The 20,261-nt window shown below is 44.7% G+C and overlaps 2 protein-coding genes across 3 annotated transcripts in view; one reads left to right on the forward strand and one right to left on the reverse strand.

Annotated features, from left to right (window-relative positions):
* Positions 1-1,003: 1,003 nt before the first annotated feature.
* Positions 1,004-11,512, reverse strand: REPTOR-BP (REPTOR-binding partner). 2 transcript variants are annotated; one of them, XM_075696269.1, is made up of 3 exons: positions 11,363-11,512; positions 5,496-5,765; positions 1,004-3,116 (listed from the first exon to the last, which is right to left on the reverse strand). In XM_075696269.1, exons 1-3 carry the CDS (start codon positions 11,405-11,407, stop codon positions 3,009-3,011), a joined length of 423 nt encoding a protein of 140 aa, XP_075552384.1. In that variant the 5' UTR covers positions 11,408-11,512; the 3' UTR covers positions 1,004-3,008. The 2 variants fall into 2 exon arrangements, with proteins under 2 accessions (XP_075552384.1, XP_075552385.1); XM_075696270.1 differs by lacking the exon at positions 11,363-11,512 and adding an exon at positions 10,240-10,373.
* The window catches only part of LOC142585479 (SEC14-like protein 2), a 61,263-nt gene continuing 50,939 nt past the window's right edge, over positions 9,938-20,261 (forward strand). Inside the window, exon 1 of the mRNA XM_075696267.1 lies at positions 9,938-10,102. The gene's annotated coding sequence lies outside the window, so the exon portion shown is untranslated. The remainder of the gene's footprint in view (positions 10,103-20,261) is intronic.

Below are 20,261 nucleotides of genomic sequence, written 5' to 3' on the forward strand. Positions count from 1 at the left end.
GTTTTCGATAGAAACTCAATCCAGCTTGGGCTCGACCGTGATCAAAAGTGCCCTGTGGGACTTGGCTATTAGGGGTGAACTACACAATGCAGGTGTTGCCACTTTCCCCGTTCTTGAATGAGTTTTGATGCTTGTTCGCAAAAGTCCAGCACGTGTTGCGGCAACACACACAGCTTTTTCAAGAGATGTGTTTATTTAAAAGATTGTCTAGTCCCCATAGTTTCGTATCGGCCGGTTGGTATCTCACCATATAGGACACAGCTAACAGGCTTATAATGCACAGCAAGGAATTGGTCCACAACATATTATCAGTGAGCCCACCAGCATTGTCTGCAATAAAATATTAAATCACGACATAAAACCTGCACATGTCAGCTCATAAATGTCTCTAATGCACATACACTTACTTAAATACGATACTCAATGGCTTTTTTGAATTCCTAAATTTGGTTTACCGCATTCTTAGGCCATTTAGTATATGCAACTGGATATGTCCTACTGCAACCTAAGGGGTATAGAATCCTTAAAATATGTTAACATATGTGTCGCGCTTTCTATGCATACTCTCTAATCGCCATTCTTTCCTCGGCAAGCATTGTACATTGCCTTTGTCCTCACAACATTGCTGCATCAACATCTCACATTGTGCATCCATCTTATTAGGTGCTTGCATTTTTCCATTGTTTGCGAATGATGCAGTGCATAGGCAGAAACTTTGCATGTTTACACGTTGCACCGCATGAAAATAATTTTATGCATCACATTTAGGTGGTCGCATAGGATTTGAGACTTCATTAAGCTTCATTTCACGTCATTCCAACAAGTGCATTCAATATGCATAATTTTTTTTTCCACAGTATTCACAGGACAACCAACAAGAGCCATGTTATGTCAATCCTGCTAGCAGAGATGAGAACCAATAGCATTATCAGGATCTGCAAGTGTCAAACTGCAATGTCACACATGGCCTAATACAAGAGCTGAAAGTAAAAAATGGAGAGAGTTGGTATCAATCAAGCTTTTAATCCAGCATATCTTTCCATTCATACAACAGCAGCAACAGGAGCCAAATAACAATGACATCACACTGGAAGTGTTTGAAATTTCACATGCCAATAGTTGCTTCTTGCAGAACAGATTAATCTTTGGCTTAAAAAAGGAAAGAAAAAAATAGTTTCTCGACAACTGTCTAACACAGAAAAGTAAGAACAGCAAAGCATAACCTGCTACACCGCTAGGCATGATGCAAATGGCTGCGTGGTCAAGAACAGTTCTGTATCTCTGTCACAAACAATGATAAACTACACAATGAAGTCAAACAGCCGGGGCAAAAAAAAAAAGTAAGGAGAGCTATCCAGCCTGTTTGCTGGTACTGTTTGGTTGACCAGATAAAGTTAGATGCATAACTTTAAAACTCCTCACGCAAATAATTTCTACTGCCTTAAAAACTCAACATAGTTAAAGATCATTAGTAGTAACATATCACAGCTCCTCTTTAAAGAACCATCACCAATGAGCAAAGCAAGAAAGCAATGCCTGCTGCAACCAAACATAATAGAGGAACATTATTGTACCTTGAATACAACAAACAACTTTCAACGCAACACAAGATAAGTGCATGATGCACATGATTCTTGTGAATGCACAAGAACAGCAATGCTGTAAGAAGAGTCACAACAGATGTCTCCATCACACATTGTGCATCGTGTGATCTTATTCACCATTCATTTGTAACAGAAATAAGCACTGTCATATGTAGCCAAGCATGTGACTGCAGCATGAAAAAGAGTTCTACATAATCACATAAGACACACCCATCCCCGCTTCCAACTGTTCCTGGGAGAGTGCAAAATGTCACAACGAACCAAACAATGCCCTTGCCTCACAGCAATGGCAAGAACAAATATCGCATTCATAAAGTGCTATATGTATAATCTGTAACAACAATAAATATGATTCCACAACTATCAGTACTGCTTTTCTGAAAAAAAAAAAAAAATATTGCTATGCAAGTTTGTTTGTTTTTCACAAAAATATGTACTGCTGGGCCGGAATGAAATGCAAAGTAAAAAAAAATAACAATGTGGAGCATGACTCTGCATTGGAGGAATTAGACATAAGAGTTACGATTTTATTTTTTTCCTACTTGCGTATGATTCCAGCTCAACATCACAAATAAATAAGCTTCAAAATCTGGAATAACCACACCAGATACATTGCACTGCATATGTGATGTGATATAATATGTTATCCGTCATGAACAGATTTTATCAAAAGAAACCACAGCCACTGCACCTATGACTGGCTTCTTACTGCATCCCTATTTTTTGAAAGTTCTGAAGAGGTATTTGAACCCTTGTCATAATTTTCCAGGAATCAGGATCTCTACATGCGCAATACAATGCAGCCGTCACAACACTGCTGTTTCTAGTGGCTATGTTGCTTCACAAGCCTTCCTTGTAATTTTACATCATGACACTTTCGTGTTATAATGCACATAATGGACAAAAATTTTTATCAACCACGTTATGTGTTCACAACTGGGTAAATTAGGGCACTGTTTCAATCACAGTTTCTACTGAAATGGCTCTCTGGCAAATTGCTTTGGTAATCAACAAAAATGTTGAAAGAAAGCAAAGCAAGGAAACAAAGAATGTTGCAGCGCACTCCATATAAGCAGCATAAATGTTTTGAAAGGGTTGGTATAATTTCATACTAAAGTGCACAAAGGACATTGCGAGGAGACAACAGCTCCGCACAACAAAGCCAGAATGGTGCCGTCATACCGACAGCATGAAAGATGTTGGAGATAGCACCCGCTTTCTTTCCTTCCTTCTCATGTGTCCTTTGTGCCAGTCAGTATGAAACTCCAGGTGAACAAACCGGATGTCTGTAACAAATATCAAAGGACAGTAATGACCTGGAGCTCATCATTGCCTGAACATGCTCCCTGTGCTGCCGCATTTCGCTCAAATCAACCAAGTAAGTTGCCACGAGGCTCCGCTGCATTAGTCTTGTTGTGGGATTTGCTGCTCATTCTCGTGTTCTCTCTCTAGGATTTCGAGCACAGCCTGGGGAATGTTGCCTTGGTCCATCTCTTTGAAGTACTGTTGGTACTGAAATACAAGGAACGAAAATACCATTTTTTACACAGCTAGCTGTTGTTCTAGCAAGAAAGACTGCAAGGATATGCTACATGTGCTTACCCCAGACATTTACCACCTAAATATGTACACCTGCTATAAGAATTAGGCTGAACAATGAAGGCACACATATGGTAGCCGAACTATAACAAACACTGGCTGCAAGGAGCAGAAATCGAATGCATTGGATGAAAAATGCATCAAGCTAGCACCCAATCACAAATGTCCAGCGCCCTCCCCAAGGAAGCAAAGAAGCACTTATGGTGTTTTCAGTTTAAGTATGACATTTACCGCACGCTTGCGCGTAAAGTAATTGAGCTATTCTACCCCCTCCGATTCTGGCCTCTATTTTTGCATTTGCCAGCAAAGATGTTGCCATCTTTCTACTTAGGATGCCCTTTAGGTGTGTGCCTACGTCATAAACAAAATATAACAGCTGTTTTGTCAAGTGATGTGCAACTGCAGTTTGCGAAATGATGGAAAGTCTATAACTTCAGCATGCAAATGTACATTAAACGTTACAGTTGCGTATATTTACTTCACAACAGGAGAGGAACGTAGCATTTTTATGTGCACTTTGCAAAGCTAAGGTATAAAGGGCCACTAAAAGAGAATTTCAGTGCCACAATGAAATAATTTCAGTGCCACAGCTGCTACTTCACTCGTCTTTTTCTATGACTTGTCCTCGTAGCACTTACTTTGTCACTACAGCCATCCTGTTGCTATGATAGCTTTAAGCACAGCTCAAAACCAGCTTCTATCATTCATGGTGGCCCTTTTATTTCATTGTAGTATAGCTACACGATTTAGAAGGTGGACACTTATGTTAAAAAATGCTTTTGAGTCCCATTCCCCTGGAGTTACCCTGGATAGAGAAAAAGCCAATAGTTGATATTCTAGTTCACATCAAGGAAAGAAAATGGAGCTCAGCAGGCCACGTAACACGTAGGACAGATAACCGGTGGACTATCAGGGTTACAGAATGGGTAATAAGGGAAGGGCAGCTGAGGATGACAGAAAATTAGGTGGGCTGATGAAATTAGGAAATCTGGCAAGCGCAAGTTGGAATCAACTCGTGCAAGACAGGGGTAATTGAAGATCGCTGGCAGAGGTCTTCGTCCTGCAGTGGACACAAAAAAAAATAGGCTGACGATGATGACCCTGGAGTTGCAAGCTGCGGCACTTTTGTGTACACATTTACTATGGTGATATTGCTCACAACAACAAACAGAACCAAGCTTTACGGTAAACAGTGATATTGGGTTAAAATAAATATGCCCACACTAGAATTCTCTCATCACCACTGTCGGTGCACCATGGTCGTCAAAAGTGCTGAAGAGACATCATGACAAACTGTACACGGTTATTTGAAGTAGCTACAAAGTTTGTGTAACATAGCCACGGGATATCCGAAGCTGAAAGAATCTAACAGCAACCACTGTAGACCCATAATAATTCTTAATGCATTGAGTGCTTTTGCTTCACAAAACTATCATGTGCAATTGCCCAATGAGCAACAGAAACATATCAACAAGTGCCTTTTGTTGTAGCAAGAGCACGTACCGACTATTAAATTGCGTAGACATGGAAATTGGAGAAAGCAATTGCACTTGGTCAAGATATATCTTGCAATGGTTATTTTTCTGACCCATTCTGTTGATTTTCTGCTAGTGTCAACGTAAATTTAAGCTTTGCTTTCCTCGCATGCGTGTCGCACCATGTCACTGAAGGACAAAGGTTCACGATGTCAAAATGACATTTGCACAAGCTTTATAGTAATCAACATGAATAGTTTTAATTAAGGAATTGGAGCAAGTATCCCCATTAACGTAGACCTGGAGACAGCTGTCCGTATCAGCTTGTGAGCTTGCAACACAGAAACTATGAACAGAATGACAATGAAAAGCTGCGCTGGCATAATGTGACGATTCTATTCCTTTACCTGTTTCATCAGAGGTCCAAATGGTGCTCCACCAACATTATCAGCAGGATCAAGCAAGAAAGGAATAGACTCAATTGAAAAACAAATGTTACATTATACCAGCCCTGTTTGCAGAGGTACGCCATACGTCTGCGTTATGCCAACGTTGGTGCTGTCTCTGTACATTCTGCATTAACAACAGCCCATGCCAATAAGAGCACACCTAGGCATGAAAATGTGCAAAGAAGCAATTTTGCACGTGCTTATCACCACCGCAAGGATGATGGTGTTTGCAAGAGGGCACACTTCAAGGGGGGTCAGATCACAAAATTTCAACGTTCCAAGGGGCATTCTTGTCATGGGCAACAAGAACGGATCTCAAGAGGAGCCACTGCAATACATGGCGCCACCAGGAAGCCCGCAGCACTCACCAAATCAAGCTCGTGGCGCAGCACCAGCACGGCCTTCTCCCGGTCGGCCACCAATTCCTCGAGGTACTGGTAACGCAGCTTCTTACGTGCCCGGCACTCACGTGCACTTTGTCGGCTGCGCTCCAGCTTGGCTCGCATATCACCCCGCTTGCTCCCACTGCTGCCACTGCCGCTGCTGCGCCCTCCTCCGCCAGTCGCCGAAGTGCCAACGGAGCTGCCCGAGCTGCGCCGACCCCGTCTTCCGCCGTGGCCCTCCTCCTCTACACTCTCCTGCATTTGACAGACACAGCACGGATGAGCAAATGGTCAATTGAATGGAGGAGTAGTAGAGGGCACCAGAGAAACATAAAAGGTGATGAGATTAGGAAATGCGAGGACATACGGTAAATTCATTCATTCGTGATAAGGGTGGCTGGAGATCTCTGGGAGAAGCTCTGTCCTGGAGATTTTTTAATTAAGCTGCCGTTCTAAGAGTCAATGATGAAAGGCAAACATAACACACTATGCATCAAGAAAGAAAAGTCTGCTGGCTTTCTTCCATATAATTATAGAAGTGGGCGGGCTGTTAGCTCAAAAACAACAAGTCACTTTGATATGGGCATGTGAATGAAGCCTCTCCCCAGCAAACCCCAAATATCCATTGGACATACCACAAAAGACCAAATATCCAGGGCATTTAACGACTTCTAGTTCACTTTGTGATTTGGACATTTCTTGCACATCCAAAGCTTCTGTGCATTGATGGTACATTGTGCGTTGTGACTAGATGAAAACACCATGTAAAAGAAAATTGTCTCTAATGCCTAACAATGAGATCCTGGGAAAGGAAAAATCGCACTGCTGTCTGTTCCAGAACTGTAGCTGGGCATTTACTTTGTTTTTCCCCATCACGTACATGTCCGAGATCCTACAAGAGAGAATGTGTTCCTGAATTGCGAAGTATCCATCTGTTCATTTTGAAATTATTCAAGTTGAAGTACTAAAGCTCAGAACTTTACTTATGACCCCATTTATTTTTTTGTAACGTGGTTATCAGTAGCAATTTTGCACGACCTCAGCATGCACTGCTGGACACCGTGTGTCTAAAGCCGAAACTTTCGGTTTCGTTTATGTCATTTCTTTTTCTCAAACATAAATGCTTCCTTTTTCAGTTATATCTATTAGTACACTGTTAAAACATATAATCTTTAACTTGCTGACATATTTGGATAGATTATAAAAAAAAGCACACTTCAACTCGCAATATCCATATCTTTGACTTCACATTGCCACGGATATCAAATCAGCATGTCCCTCAACGTAAGCGCAGGGTAATTTACCACATGCGAGCAACATGAAGTGTGCTGCATTGGTGTGCCTTTTCCACTTTTGTTCAGTTGACCATGGCCCAAGTACATATATAATAGGCAGAACTGTACAGCTGCGTACAGCTGCGTACTGAAATTTAGAGCTGTGCTTCCGACTACTATTTGTGGTATGTTTGTTCGCCTTGCGGAGCACTTGTAGAAATGTCCTCAGGTCAACATTTTGGTCGTTCAGTTTCAGACATGTTTGAGTGGCTTGTTATTTAGCGTACCTCTTCAAGTGTCAAGAGATATTTCTCATTTGCAATGCTTTTCTCAAAGTCTCTAGCAGCATTATGTTTTTGGCACTTTCGTGGTGTGAGAAGCTGCCTGAGCAAGTTGCTTATCAAGATGAACATTCCATCTCAGGATTCTGTTCGTGTGGGTTTTCCTTTAGTATATATTTTTAAAGATAGCTAGAAAGTACTGGCTTTCTATCTTGAATCTCGTGGCCCCAGAAGCAGCTGCTGGCATGCAGGCCATACCCTTTTTGTCATTCATTAGTATGATATTATTACCTCCTACTAATCAGTTTTAATCTTTTGAATGTAACTATGCCATTGTGACTGCTGGTCATTTTTCGAGTTTTAACACCCTTTTCGCACTACCTTTGCTTTAGTCAAGTTGAATTTCAAAAATTTTTATCGAAGTTTATGTTTCTTCTTTTTAGAAATCATGTTTAATCTGTTTGTAGATAGCTAGAACTTGCAATGAACATTTTCATACATGTGCCTGGCTGTGTGCCAACAATTTTTGCAATAAAGCTTTATCAATTGTATAAATAAAAAGTAACATTGATATGACACTGAGCCCCATTTGTGTGCTTTACCTAGTGCTCACTGAACTCGCTTTTTCAAGCAGCCATTGCAGGATTTGTAAAAATCAACAAGGATCAAAATACAGATCTACGATTTCGTCAGCCCAATTTTCACATTTTGATGAGTGCTAGGACTACATATAAAAGTTGACAGTCACTTTAGCATATGCTAAAGAAGGTGAAGGTGAAAGCCTGGGCACTTACAATACATTCGTTAAATTACTTGCCATTCTCATTCAAATTCATTTCCTATTACTTGTTTTCTCCCACCAAAGGTTGTGGGTTCGAGTGCCTTAATTTACTTGACCTCAATGAACTGTGCCTTAATTAATGTTGCCCTAATTAACACCAATGGTCGTGGGTTGGACCTCCACCAAAGGTTGAGGACTCGAGTGCTGTCATTAACTACATCTTAATTAGCTGGTCTTAATTAACTTTGCCCTAATTAACACCAAATGTCGTGGATTCTACTCGCACCAAAGGTCGAGGGTACGTGTCTTAATTAACGGTATCTTAATTAACCTCACCCTAACACCAAACATCGCGGGTTCAAAGGACTTAACTCTATCATAATAACCTTCACCTTAATTAAAGCCAAAGGTAGTGGGTTCGACCCTCTACCTTCACCATGGCAATCAGAATCCAAATTGGAGATATGGCTGGTTCGCCCATATCTCCATGTTGGTTCGTGGGTTAGAGTGCCCTAATTAACGATATCTTAATGAACTGTGCCTTAATTTGCTTCACCCTATTTAACACCAAAGGTCGAAGGTTCGAGCCCGAATTTTGATTCCATTGAATTTGGGTGCCGTAACGTTGGACATCGGGTCTTTCAATGCATGAGCCATTTAAGGATTTCGCCCAAATAAGAAAGATACCTCAGGAGTGTTGCAATCTAAATTTTGACATTAACAAGTTTACATGTTAACAAAACATTTCAAACAAGGTCACCAGCTACTTTACAATGGTGGTAACTGTGGCATTAGTGTGCCTCAGGAGATGTACCACTGAGGACAAATGAAATGCGAACAGCGGAGCGTGTGGCCGAAGGCACAACTAACGGTACAGTGCGTGTCGTCGGCCAGTGATTGTGCACGTGCGTGCGCATGTATTTCTTGCGCAGAGTGTAGCGCTGCTCGCCATACTACCATAAACGTCACCCATATTTCGTCTGAAAGTTGTTTCCTCATCTCTCCGTGGCAGTGGCGCTCCCACCTGGCAGTACACTGTTATGGCGGCTTGCACCATCGCTGCATCTGTAGCATGATATAGCTGGCATGCACCCAGTTTCATAACGTCGGTTGCTTTGCTTTTGTTACCACAGTCAAAGCTGCCAGTGTCTTAAGTGTAATTTGAATAGCACCAAAAATATATTGTACTGGAGGAGCAACAGTGCTAGCCACCTTAACAGTAATCGCAGATGGGAATGACACAGCAATGGCGCAGCGAGAATGCAAGCTTCAAACAAAATACAGGTGAGATAATCGCACTAGGACAAGCAGTCCCGAATTCCGCGTCAAATCCACATGCGCGTGCATGTGTACAACGATTGCTGGCCGTCGCTGCACACTTTGCGTTCAGTTATGCTTCGGCCGCATGTTCTGCAATTTGCATTTCATTTGCATTCCATAGTACATCTGCTGTGGCACTTGCAGGTATGCAGCTCATTACAGCGTGAACAGGTAAGATCCATTATATGTTCTATGAACTTCCTGTATCCCTAAAAGAAAAATCTATTAGAGGTCACTTATGTCCAGCTGCGACATCCTTTCAATGTTACAGCAACGTAATCTGGATGGGACTTAGATTATCCATAGTACGCATTTGTAATGGTGTTTGGAGAAACACAGATATTTATAGGATGAGTGCAATGTCTAAAATATGATGTTCTCCGGACATCAATGGGGCACAGATAGTTCAGTGGGCCTATACTTCCGTTATTGAAATACAGCCCTACATATTGCAAATACATGCCATGCCTACATAAGTGTTTCCTATGTCAGGACACGGAAACCTCAACAAAGCCTGGAACTGTAACAAATATTATAAGCACCCTTCCAACGCATCGGTAAAAGCAAGGTCAAACACGTATTGGTACGACCAATCGCAACACGACGATGAAGCTGGGCCAACAAAAGCCGACCTACTGCACCTACCGACCTGCCCAACGCAGCCGAGCCGCACACGGCGTCACGCGCAATATGACGCAGATGCGGCACGTCAGCAGCTGCTTTCGCTACTCCAGTATCACCGGCTGTACAACCGTCTGGCATACAGAGGCCGGCGATAGAGCAGTGAATACTATGGAGGTGCCGTTGTCGGCGAGCCGACGACCCGCCGGAGTGGCTTCGGCGAAATGCGTCGCAGTACGAAACCCGCCACACAAAAACAAGCACCAACTTCTCGGGGCCCTCAGTACGCCGCGCCGCTGTATACCATGGCTATACGTACGTGCTTCACTTGTTTCAGTGTCGGATCTCTTTCGTTCGAGGACGTTACTCTGCGAACCGTCTGTGCGTCCTAAAGATAGCGGTAGTAGTGAAATTCTGATCACAGCAGCGGTGTGCGTCGCGCATGAACTTACGTGCCGCTGACCGCAACCGTCGCACGGAGTGGTGGTGGAGAAGGTAGAGAGAGCGAGAAGGCGCTCGTCCCTAGGGACAGTGAGACACCGATTGCTCCGACGCCGGGTCCGTCTTGTCACCAGATTCTGAAGCGCTTTTTAGCCGCTTCGTGCGACGGGACGCTCAGTGAGATGCCGAGTATGCCAGCTACACGACACACGTAACGGTGTTATTCTAAACAGCTGGGGAGGCGCCAGCCGTGACAGGAAGTACCTTTGGCGATAGCAGACCGCTGTCACGAGCGTTATCTAATGATTAAAAGTAGCATACACAGGGAAAATAATAAATGTTCACTTCGACACAAAGTGATGGCGATAAGAACGTTGTCCGGTAGTGCTTGTATGCGTGCGCGGTCGCTTCACGCTCCGGTAGCAAACAGCACAGCACGGGATGTTCACGGCGCCACTGCAACGGGATCGACCGGATGCAGTGGCCTGAGGAAAAGTACCTAGGAGCTAGGGAAGCGAAGGAGTCAGACTCAGTAGAGAAAACAAGGTCTTTGAATGGATTGCATAAGGATGGATGATTGAAAAGGTATCCTTTATGTAACAGCAGTCGCAGCAAAACAAGCTGCCTAACGTTAGCAGCGATGTTTACGTGCGCTCAACAAATGTAACACGAGATGACAAAGAACACAGATTTAGGGACGCGCGTTCATCTGTTCTCTATGCACACATCGCATAGAGAACCGATGAACACAGGGCACACTAGACCTGAAATGTGCCGCACGCGTGGCAGATTGTGAGCGCGAGACATCCAAATCGCGAACGATCATCCAAAATGGCAGCGCGAGCACGTCACGACATGCATTGCAAGGAGATCCGCCATTCTGCTAAGGCAACATGACAACATTCTTTGACAGCGACTGTACAGAAGAAATGAGCATGAATTTCACCACTGAAGTGACTCGCGAGGGGAAGATGACTGCGCGACAGTATTAAGTACCTGCAAGCACTCAGTATTACGAGACAGAAAGGAAATGTTCGGGCGAACCACGCTAAGGAACCGAAGGTATACCATCACTATATGAACAGTTTAGGCATCGACGTTATCTTTTGAAGAATTTAAACTTTATATACTCACCCTTTTCACGTAGTGGACGTCGTATTCGGCCGTTTCCATCTGCATTATCCGAGTGACATATTTAGTAGCAACCGCATTCAAGCAGTCACATCTCGGCAGCCAACGTGTGTCTGTTTACCTCGTCATATGTTTGGGAGGGTTTTAGCCGTTAATCGACGGCCCCAGTTTCGTACGCAACAACACAACATTCAAGGTCGGCTTAACTCGGCAGATTCCAAAGGTAAAAATTTCATCTGAACCTTAACCCTTGCTCAAATAAGTGGTGAATAAAAATGCCTAATTTACCGATTCTTTAGTGCAACTGCATGTACGCACGGAGATATTTGCACCTTTAACTTTGCGCGCGAATTTTGAAAGCTGATTTGAAGCTCGATGGAACTACGAAACGCTTTCACTTGTTCCCACACCTTTGTTTAAACAAGTCAACAGCTTTACCACATCAGTGTAAACGATCTATGTTTACAGGTTACCGTTTGCTTAATGAAAAACAGCGACCAGGGACGGCGCCGAAATTTTAAAAAGTTTACCCTTCTGTGCCTTAGCGTGTTAATGAATAATCACAGTTTCGAAATACGGGCGAAGCAATGAATGCGATATCAACATGTTAGAATATTATACGAAATGCAAGACACGTAGTTACAGTGGCAGTATGAAGTAAACGTAAGCTTAGTAAGTTAGACGAGCTGTTGTGCTAGGGTCGTCTGTTTGAATCATGGCATCGGACAATTTCATTTATGTTTATTAATTAAAGTCACCGTCTTTCTTAGCGGCTTTACCACCACATTTCCGTATCGGGCATGTTTCAAACCTCTTTTGTGGGCCGATCCTGGTGGTTGTGCACAGCCACACCAATGAAATTAGATCATTTTGAGGTTTGAACTGTTATTGATTTGCACTTTTAATATTTAAGTCTGCGAAGTTTTAAAACAAAAGGCATGCGCTGTCGGTGTTTTGCTTGATGACACTTGTTCGTGGGCTACCATTCTCAAAATTCTGAGGAATAATTATACCAAGCATGTGAGACCTGGTATAAGCAACTTTAGTGATAGAATGGTTTGACAATAAAACCTGCATATACTGCATGCAATATAACAGGGCGTGGCATATAGCATACATATACCTAAATATATGCGGAACCTCACGGCGTCGACGATCGAAAAAAAATCGCTTAGAGTGCCCAGATATCGCAATAAAACATCGCAGTGCCACTAATGTTAGTCCACCCTACCTGTGCTTTTAAAGGTGAGTGTAGAAGTCACGGGACGGTTCCAGCTATCCAACTTAATTTAAAAAATTAAACTATGGGGTTTTACGTGCCGAAACCACTTTCTGATTATGAGGCACGCCGTAGTAAAGGACTCCGGAAATTTTGACCACCTGCGGCTCTTTAACGTGCACCTAAATCTAAGTACATCGGTGTTTTCGCAATTCGCCCCCATCGAAATGCGACCGCCGTGGCCGAGATTCGATCCCGTGACCTCGTGCTCAGTGGCCTAACACCATAGCCACTGAGCAACCACGGCGGGTTAGCTATACCACTTGACACAACATTTTACAGAAGTAGTTCGTATGAGAAAGAAAAAGTTGGCGCTATCTTCCGCAGCTATTCTGCATTTAAAAAGTCTACTCCCTCCCTCCTCTCTCTCTCTCTCTCTCTCTCTCTCTCTCTCTCTCTCTCTCTCTCTCTCTCTCTCTCTCTAAATTAGCCGCTTTCTATGTCTTTTCCTGTTCTTCCTTACTCCATGCAGCGACGCGCATCTGATAGCACCTGGGGTGTGATAATCTGTCGCCCTCCTCCCCTCCTCCCCCCGAAATTTTCTGATGAATACGCGCCGCCCCTCGCCTACCGCGCCATCCGTCTTCAAATAACAGAAAGTTTCAGGGGGAGGGCTCTTAGAGTGGAGAGGCACTATGGAGACACGAATGAAATTGGAAGTTTGAATGTGAAAGCAAGTCAGGGTCCAGTGGCGGTCGCAAATGGAGGAAGGAAGGGTCATGGAGCCCTCCTCCCCCGATTTGCTCGCATGCCGTTTGTACAACTGTACCGCGACGATTGCTGAAACTTGTGGCTTTTCCTTCATTCTCTCGATGCTTACAGAAACTCGCATATCTCTGGGTATATCCATGACAGCAGTGATTCGTCAAGGTTTTGAAAAACGGTCCGATTGATTCGCACCCAACCAGTTGTGAATGCAAACTACATCAACTACATGCAATCGGAAGTGGCAACACTTCCGATTGCTTTTGGCTCTGATGCTGAGTAAATATACGAAAAAAAAAAATGCCATAATCAGTGGCGTAGTCAGAAATGTCGTTCGGGGGGGGGGGGGGGGGCGCTCACGTTACAGCTCGGCCTCCTCCTTACAGAATTTGTCGAGGGATCAAATACATGAATAATAACTGCATTGCAATTGCCAAAGATGCTGCAAACGAATTCTTGAACGCTACGCACTGTCAAGACAAATAAAATATGTATTTTTTTCATGAAAGAATATACTCATATGTCCCAAAAGTTGTACCCGAAATAACTGAAATCAATGCTTCCATAAAATGTTGTTTCCTTAATAAGTAAAGAAAATATCATACGAACTTTAGAACTATATCAGTTCGAAACCAGCAAAGCAGTGCATGCTGTTGATATGAAAAATGTAAAGTCCGTGAAATGAAGAAGTTGAGGACAAATATTTTAATGAAACTATGTCATGCAAGAAACTTGTTTACATTTTTGTACATATACAACGGTCAATGACGCTGTCTTTCGTTTCAATGTATTGCGCAGGAGCAGCTGTCACCGGTCGTGTATTGTGAGTAATTGCACCGAAATTACAGTCGCAACAGAGAGCACATATAAAAAGCAGGAGTTCTGCAAGATAATGGAGGGCGAGCCAAATGAAAGTGAACCGATGCGAATATATGACAACTGCGGCACTTTATTTTGAAAGTGGTCTCTATGAGCATTGAGGCATTTGTCCCACTGACGAACGAGTCGCGTGATTCCCATCTCAGAAAGTTGCTGCTTCAAAAAGTCTGCAACTGACTCCTTCACGTTATCGTCCGACATGAAGGCACAAATGAACCACCACAATGCTTCGTGGCTTCGTCTCATGGGACCTCGCTACGTGCTTTGTCAACTTGTCTGATAGTGTGTTGATTTGGCTCTTCTCGTTGTATGGTCCGATGTACGACTTTAGAAAAGGTAATGCACATTTGGCGCCAAATGTTTATAACATTAAACCCGCAAAGTTCCGGAATCGAAAATCTAAAACACGACTTTGGAAATGTCAATGCACCTTTCACACAAGAAAGTTTATGAGAACTTTATACCCATAAAGTATCGAAATTGAAATCCATGCGCTCCGTAGATTACTCAGCCTCCGCGAGATGTCGCGACGAGCCCGCTCGCCATCAAAAGGCCCTTGAAACTTTGTGCTCGGATGGGGCTCCTTGGCGTTATGTGACCCCCGGTGCATGGCCGTTGCCGCGAAATCCAGCCCGAGTTTGCAATGTTCGCGCTAAAATGTATTTTCGAGTGTGAAAAAGACATTCTAGACAAAATCAATGATTTCCGGCGCCGGGGGTTGTTTTGGTCGGCGGTGCATGATAGCCCGAAAAAATGTTGAAAATGGGGGGGGGGGCTGAAGCCCCATAAGTCCCCCCCCTCCCCCGGGGGCTACGCCCCTGTCCGTAATGTCTTCATGACAGTGATCCCAACGTACTCTGACATACTAAATTACCATAGAGGGACGAGGATCAGATATCCCCCGCCTCACAGTACACTTACTCAAGAACAGGCAGTTTATACTGGCGAAAGCTGCAGACAGGAACTTTCCCAAATTTACATACACTATACAAAATGTTCCCAGGTCAATACAGGGACACATGCCCGTGGTGTGGCGCAATACCCACACTTTATCACATCACATGGGAGTGCAATACGAATAAGGCATTCCACAAAATAGAAAATCCGAGTGCGGAGCAGTGGGAGAGCGTGCTCTCCAGCGGCGACCCTAGCCTCCAACGGAGGCTGGTGGATCATGCCCGACGAGCAGCCACGCTCAGTGGTGCCCTGGAATAGGGGCGCCAACCATGCAGGCCGGAGATCTTCATCAACCAATAGAAGATCAAGACATCCGGCCCGACCGCTGAATTACTCTTTCTAGGGCAATAAAGTTTACTTCCTCCTCCTCCTACTTCTCGCTCAGCACAATGACTGGAGGCTCTCGTGCTTCTGCGATGACCAGGGGGTAGCTTTGTTCACGGGTCCGTGTCGAGGCGCTTTTGAAGTGAATAGACAACTTTCATTGCCTCGACCCGCCCCTCAGGCTCTTGAAAAGCAGAATTTGCACCGATATCTCGCATGTGCAAACGAATACTTTCTCGATACGCATAATGACAAGCCCGTACTGAATACGGGCGAGAAAAACTTAATTGAAGAAAGTGAACACGGAAATGAGAAGCTGTCCCCTGGCTACCTCGTGCGTCTACAGAAATTCAGTGCTCCCGTAGTGCCCACTAAGTTAGTAGTGGAAGAAAAAAGAAAAATAGACAAAAAAATAAGCTGGTGCAAATGAATGAGGCATGCATAGACGTATGTATTAAGCGGGGGGGGGGGGGCAAGGGGCGCACTCCTTTCCTCACTTTTGAACGCGGGCTCTATCGGCAGCACACTGGCTAACACAAGAAAAAACAGCTGATGACAAGTTTTCATTCGGAATAGCGGCCACCTAATTAATTTTCTATAGCGTTTTTCTTTTATTCCGCCACAAGTTTCAAACTCCCTCGCTTGCATTATCCCGAGTTTCTTGGGGCCGTCGAACTTTTCTTAAACAAAAACAACGTTCCTTCGGTATGTATGAAGCATTATAATTTACAGGTCCCTACTGGTTGAACACGCATGGTTGTCAACGTGGTCAATTAATCATAAAGTAGCGGTGCGCGCATATTCCAAATTTTGAATACCAATTCAATAGTCATTGATATATTCGACTCGTATTCGATTCGAGAATTCATTCTTCAATATTGTGAATATTCGAACTTTTCTTTCTTTTTTTTTCAAATATAAGTAAAATTAAGAGTCAACAGGGAAAGGAACTGATGTAGGTGATGAGAGTTCCGCATGATTTTGATACAAGAGAGCCGATATTGTATTGCGGAGAACCAGTTTCTAAAACTAAATATTTCTACATCTAAATAAAAAGAATCCTAATGAACACATCGGGCAAATAATTTATCAGGAACGCCCAGTCATTAAGATTAGGATGACTCGCCTCTAAACAGCTTATGACTTCGTCGTCTCGGTTTAGGCAAAGAAATGTATTATTTGCTTCTCATCACGTTTGGTGGTGTGCCTCAGAGGCGTAGCCAGATGGGGAGGGGCTTCAGGCCCTCTCCCCACCCCAAAAAATAAACAAATTTCCTTGCCGGCATCCTGCTCCCTTTCATGCCTGGCACGTCGCTATCAACAAAGGTGCCTATATGCTTCGAACGCCCGCCAAGTACAACAAGTACAGGATGGTACACGACTTCAAGCAGACCAAGGGCCTGCTCAAGGTAATGGTTGTATTATTATGCACCAAGCATAATGGGACCTTAGCCTTCCTGCCCAAAAAAAAAAAAAAGAAAGACCTGGCTACGCGTTTGGAGCCTTTAAATTGGTGTGCGGTGCTGAAGCACTACACTTTGCAACAAACTCAACATTCTGCGTGCATCCGTCAAATCACTATTTTGTATCATTACGGTCACTGTCATGTTACATCAGACGCGGTAACCTTTCAGTTGTTTCTCATTCAAGGCTCCTCCTTTCACTGTGTGTCTAGTTCTGAACTGTAGTACACGCATCCAATAACGTAAGCAAAAATTTTTTTGTCTTTTTTTTTTGCAAAACACTCACAAAACGCCCTCCATTAAGCACTTTTATTCCTGCTTCTTAGAAATAAGAAAATATTCGGTGTTTTCGGCCGCTCGACAAGCGTATAAGCTGCCTTTTGAAGGGAGACACCCTACCTCCTCACGTCAAGGTGGGTTATTTACGTGCCTCGACCATTGCAGCGCCGCGAGTGTCTAAGTTTCGGACATCTTATTAGCTGCACTGTCGGCACTGACCAGATGACTCCGCTGTGCAGGCAGTCGCGACTAATCTTTTTTTTTTTTGTACGGTCAAGGCAGCAAAATGCTCGATTTGCGATGGCAGCCACGAGGCAAACTCTAAAGATTGTCCCGCGATAAAATGAAGAGATTACAGTACTGTGCAACACGTGAGCATGAACTGCTCGGGGCACACGGAGGCGCCAGTTCGCAAGCAGACGAAGCGATAGAATCGAGCTCCCTCGCTCCAGTCATGTCGGACCAGCAAGAGTTGTAATATCTAGTGAGGAGCAGTGGGAGGCTGCCTTGCGCAGCTCCAGGCCCGATCTTCAGGAGGCCATCCTGGAGTGGGCTGAGAGGATAAAGGAGGCCTACTTCAAGTAGTTCCTCCCCCGACCCTCTATTCCATTGCCCCCTTCCCTTTAAAGAGGGATAAATAAAGTTTTTCATCATCATCATCATCTAAAACCAGTTCGGGTAGACCTCCGGAGGCTCCCCCCGTAAAGTAAAAAGCGCAAGCCTGGAAACGAATGCATGGCCACGCTTACCACCGTCGACACCCGATTGTCGGCAAGAAACAACAAGAGCACTTCGAGACGACCCGATCGGACTCGGTCATCAAGGCAGATGCTGCGACAGTTGCTGTCTCGCTCATATATGCACCTGTAGCGAGAACAGCTGTGGAAATCATGGGTACCATACAGACGGTCTCCTGGCTACGATCCAGTATAGCCTCGATTCTTCTCCGCCAGAGTGGATGATATGCCGTGCAGCGTGCCCGTGCAAGTTGCACAGAAACAGAAGGCTGTGCAGCAGCTGTCGTCGGCGCTTTCGTCACGGCACCTTATCTTCCTACCCTGTCTGTCGTTCCCACAAATCCCTTCTTCAGCGCAGAGTAGCAGGCTAGAGGAATGCGGATCATTCAGGCCGACCTCTCCGTATTTCTCTCATTAAAGTTTATCTCGCTCCTGAATGTCGGCATTAACTGTGATATGGGTTGTGCCAGACTCCATTATATATCTTCTTTAACCGCGTAAGTTACTTCTGCCTCCTGCGACGTCCTCCAACACTACCCTTGAAACATGCTGGCGTTAAAACAAGTAATCTAAAAGTTCGTTTACGAATCTTTGTTAGCGAATAGATTGCGACCATCTAGCGCTCGCCTTGCTAAAAGAAGAAGAAAAAGAACAGTAAATAATAATGACATTGGTTCCATTGTATATTAAAGAATTCGATTTGTTGGAGAGAGAGAGAGGGAGCGAGAGGGGATGAGAGAACTTGCGGCTCCCCCCCCCCCCCTTCCCCCCTAACGCTTGGTACGCCACTAGAGGCACGACAATCTGAGCGCGTATACATTTCGGCAGCTTCTGTGGCTGCGTGTAAAGGCGTGTCCAAAAGAGATTTCTTCGGAGGACCTGCAAGGTATGGCTGTACTACGTGCCCTACTAGCTCGTTTCTACCATTGCCGGAACAAAGTGTCCTTAGCCACGGCGAATGCACTACGTAAAGCGCCGCGCTCAGATTATAGCATTTGCTCTAATCTGTTCTGGGTCTAATGCGAAAACTTTGCGAAGAGCCTACATCGATTGCTATCCAAGAATACGCTTAGCATGCATTTGAGAGGCGGTTATTTTTGGCACTATGTGTTATGCGTTACGCTCCCCTTACCGCCACGTCTTACAAGTACGCCAGCCTACCGGTACTTCGAGCACCACTTCCTCAAGGACCAAGTTCGGAACCCCGTACAGCGTCTGCCACATTCTCTGCATGGTGTGCTGTTCTGGACATCGCCGAATTCCGACATATTGTCAAAAATTCGCCATCTAGTTAGCTCTGTTTGGTTTGGACAATATACGACCTCTCTGATTGGCTCAACAATACCGCCATGACGGAATTCCAGAATATGACGGAATTCGGCAGTGTATATAATAAGCGCCGCTGGTTGCTGAGTCACAGCGGCTCTACGACAGCGTCTCAAAACTCTAGAGATGTCACGAGGGAATAACGCGAGAAAGCGTTTCCTGACACTTTACCTGCCAGTAGTGTCCCTGTATATGCAGGAACACTATATACCTATACCACCCAAACGCCGCGCCATCAGGCGGTACCGCATGGTACCACCAGTAGCTGTGCCGGTACCACCACGTGAGTTTTAACGCCGTTAGACACCGCACTGTGTTCGGGATCGGCCTAAGAAAAAAATTAAACACGAAAAAAATCTATCTATATATCTATATAGAGCGACACAAGAAAACTAAAGGACACCTCTTCGAGAACTTCGAGGTCGAGCTTGTGCGCATTCATTACAAGCTTAAAAAAAAAAACGATACGGCAAGGGGTGATACGTTAAGTAATCCTGGCGCCCGTGGCGATAACATCGCTGTAGCAGACAGACCTCGGATTCCTCCATGCGGTGGCTCGCCAACAAGGTGGCGGCCGAGGCCATCCCATACACGAGCCAGCGCAGGACGTCGCGTCCTCGACGCGGCCACGAGACGATGGTGAGCCGGGATCATCGCTTCGTCGCGCCGTGGCTTTACTTGCCGGGGTCGAGGGTATACGGCCTCCATGGTTTGCAGTTCGCGTGCTAACCCCTAGAAGTCGTGAGAGTCCGAAAGCATTGCGTTCAACGATACGTGGCCGACGTAGCCAATGTACCGAAAACACGTGGCTGTAACCCAGCGGCTATGGCGTTGTGCTATAGTAAGCTCGAGGTCCCGGCCGAGGGTGGCCATATTCCGATGGGGGCGGTATGCAAATTAGGTAGAACACATTCTTGATGCCTGCATATCCATGTGAGCGAAGCTCTCTTGGT

This window comes from Dermacentor variabilis, chromosome 6, assembly GCF_050947875.1.
Source record: "Dermacentor variabilis isolate Ectoservices chromosome 6, ASM5094787v1, whole genome shotgun sequence".
Classification (NCBI taxonomy): Eukaryota; Metazoa; Arthropoda; class Arachnida; order Ixodida; family Ixodidae; genus Dermacentor; species Dermacentor variabilis.

What these genes read in the sequence shown, in the direction of transcription:
- REPTOR-BP (XM_075696269.1), bottom strand. Translation starts at nt 11,407, where the DNA reads ATGCAGATGGAAACGGCCGAATACGACGTCCACTACGTGAAAAGG. An exon ending in ACGTCCACTACGTGAAAAGG is followed by an intron (nt 5,766 to 11,362) that starts GTGAGTATATAA and finishes TGTCAAATGCAG; the next exon opens with GAGAGTGTAGAGGAGGAGGG. An exon ending in TGCGCCACGAGCTTGATTTG is followed by an intron (nt 3,117 to 5,495) that starts GTGAGTGCTGCG and finishes CTTGTATTTCAG; the next exon opens with TACCAACAGTACTTCAAAGA.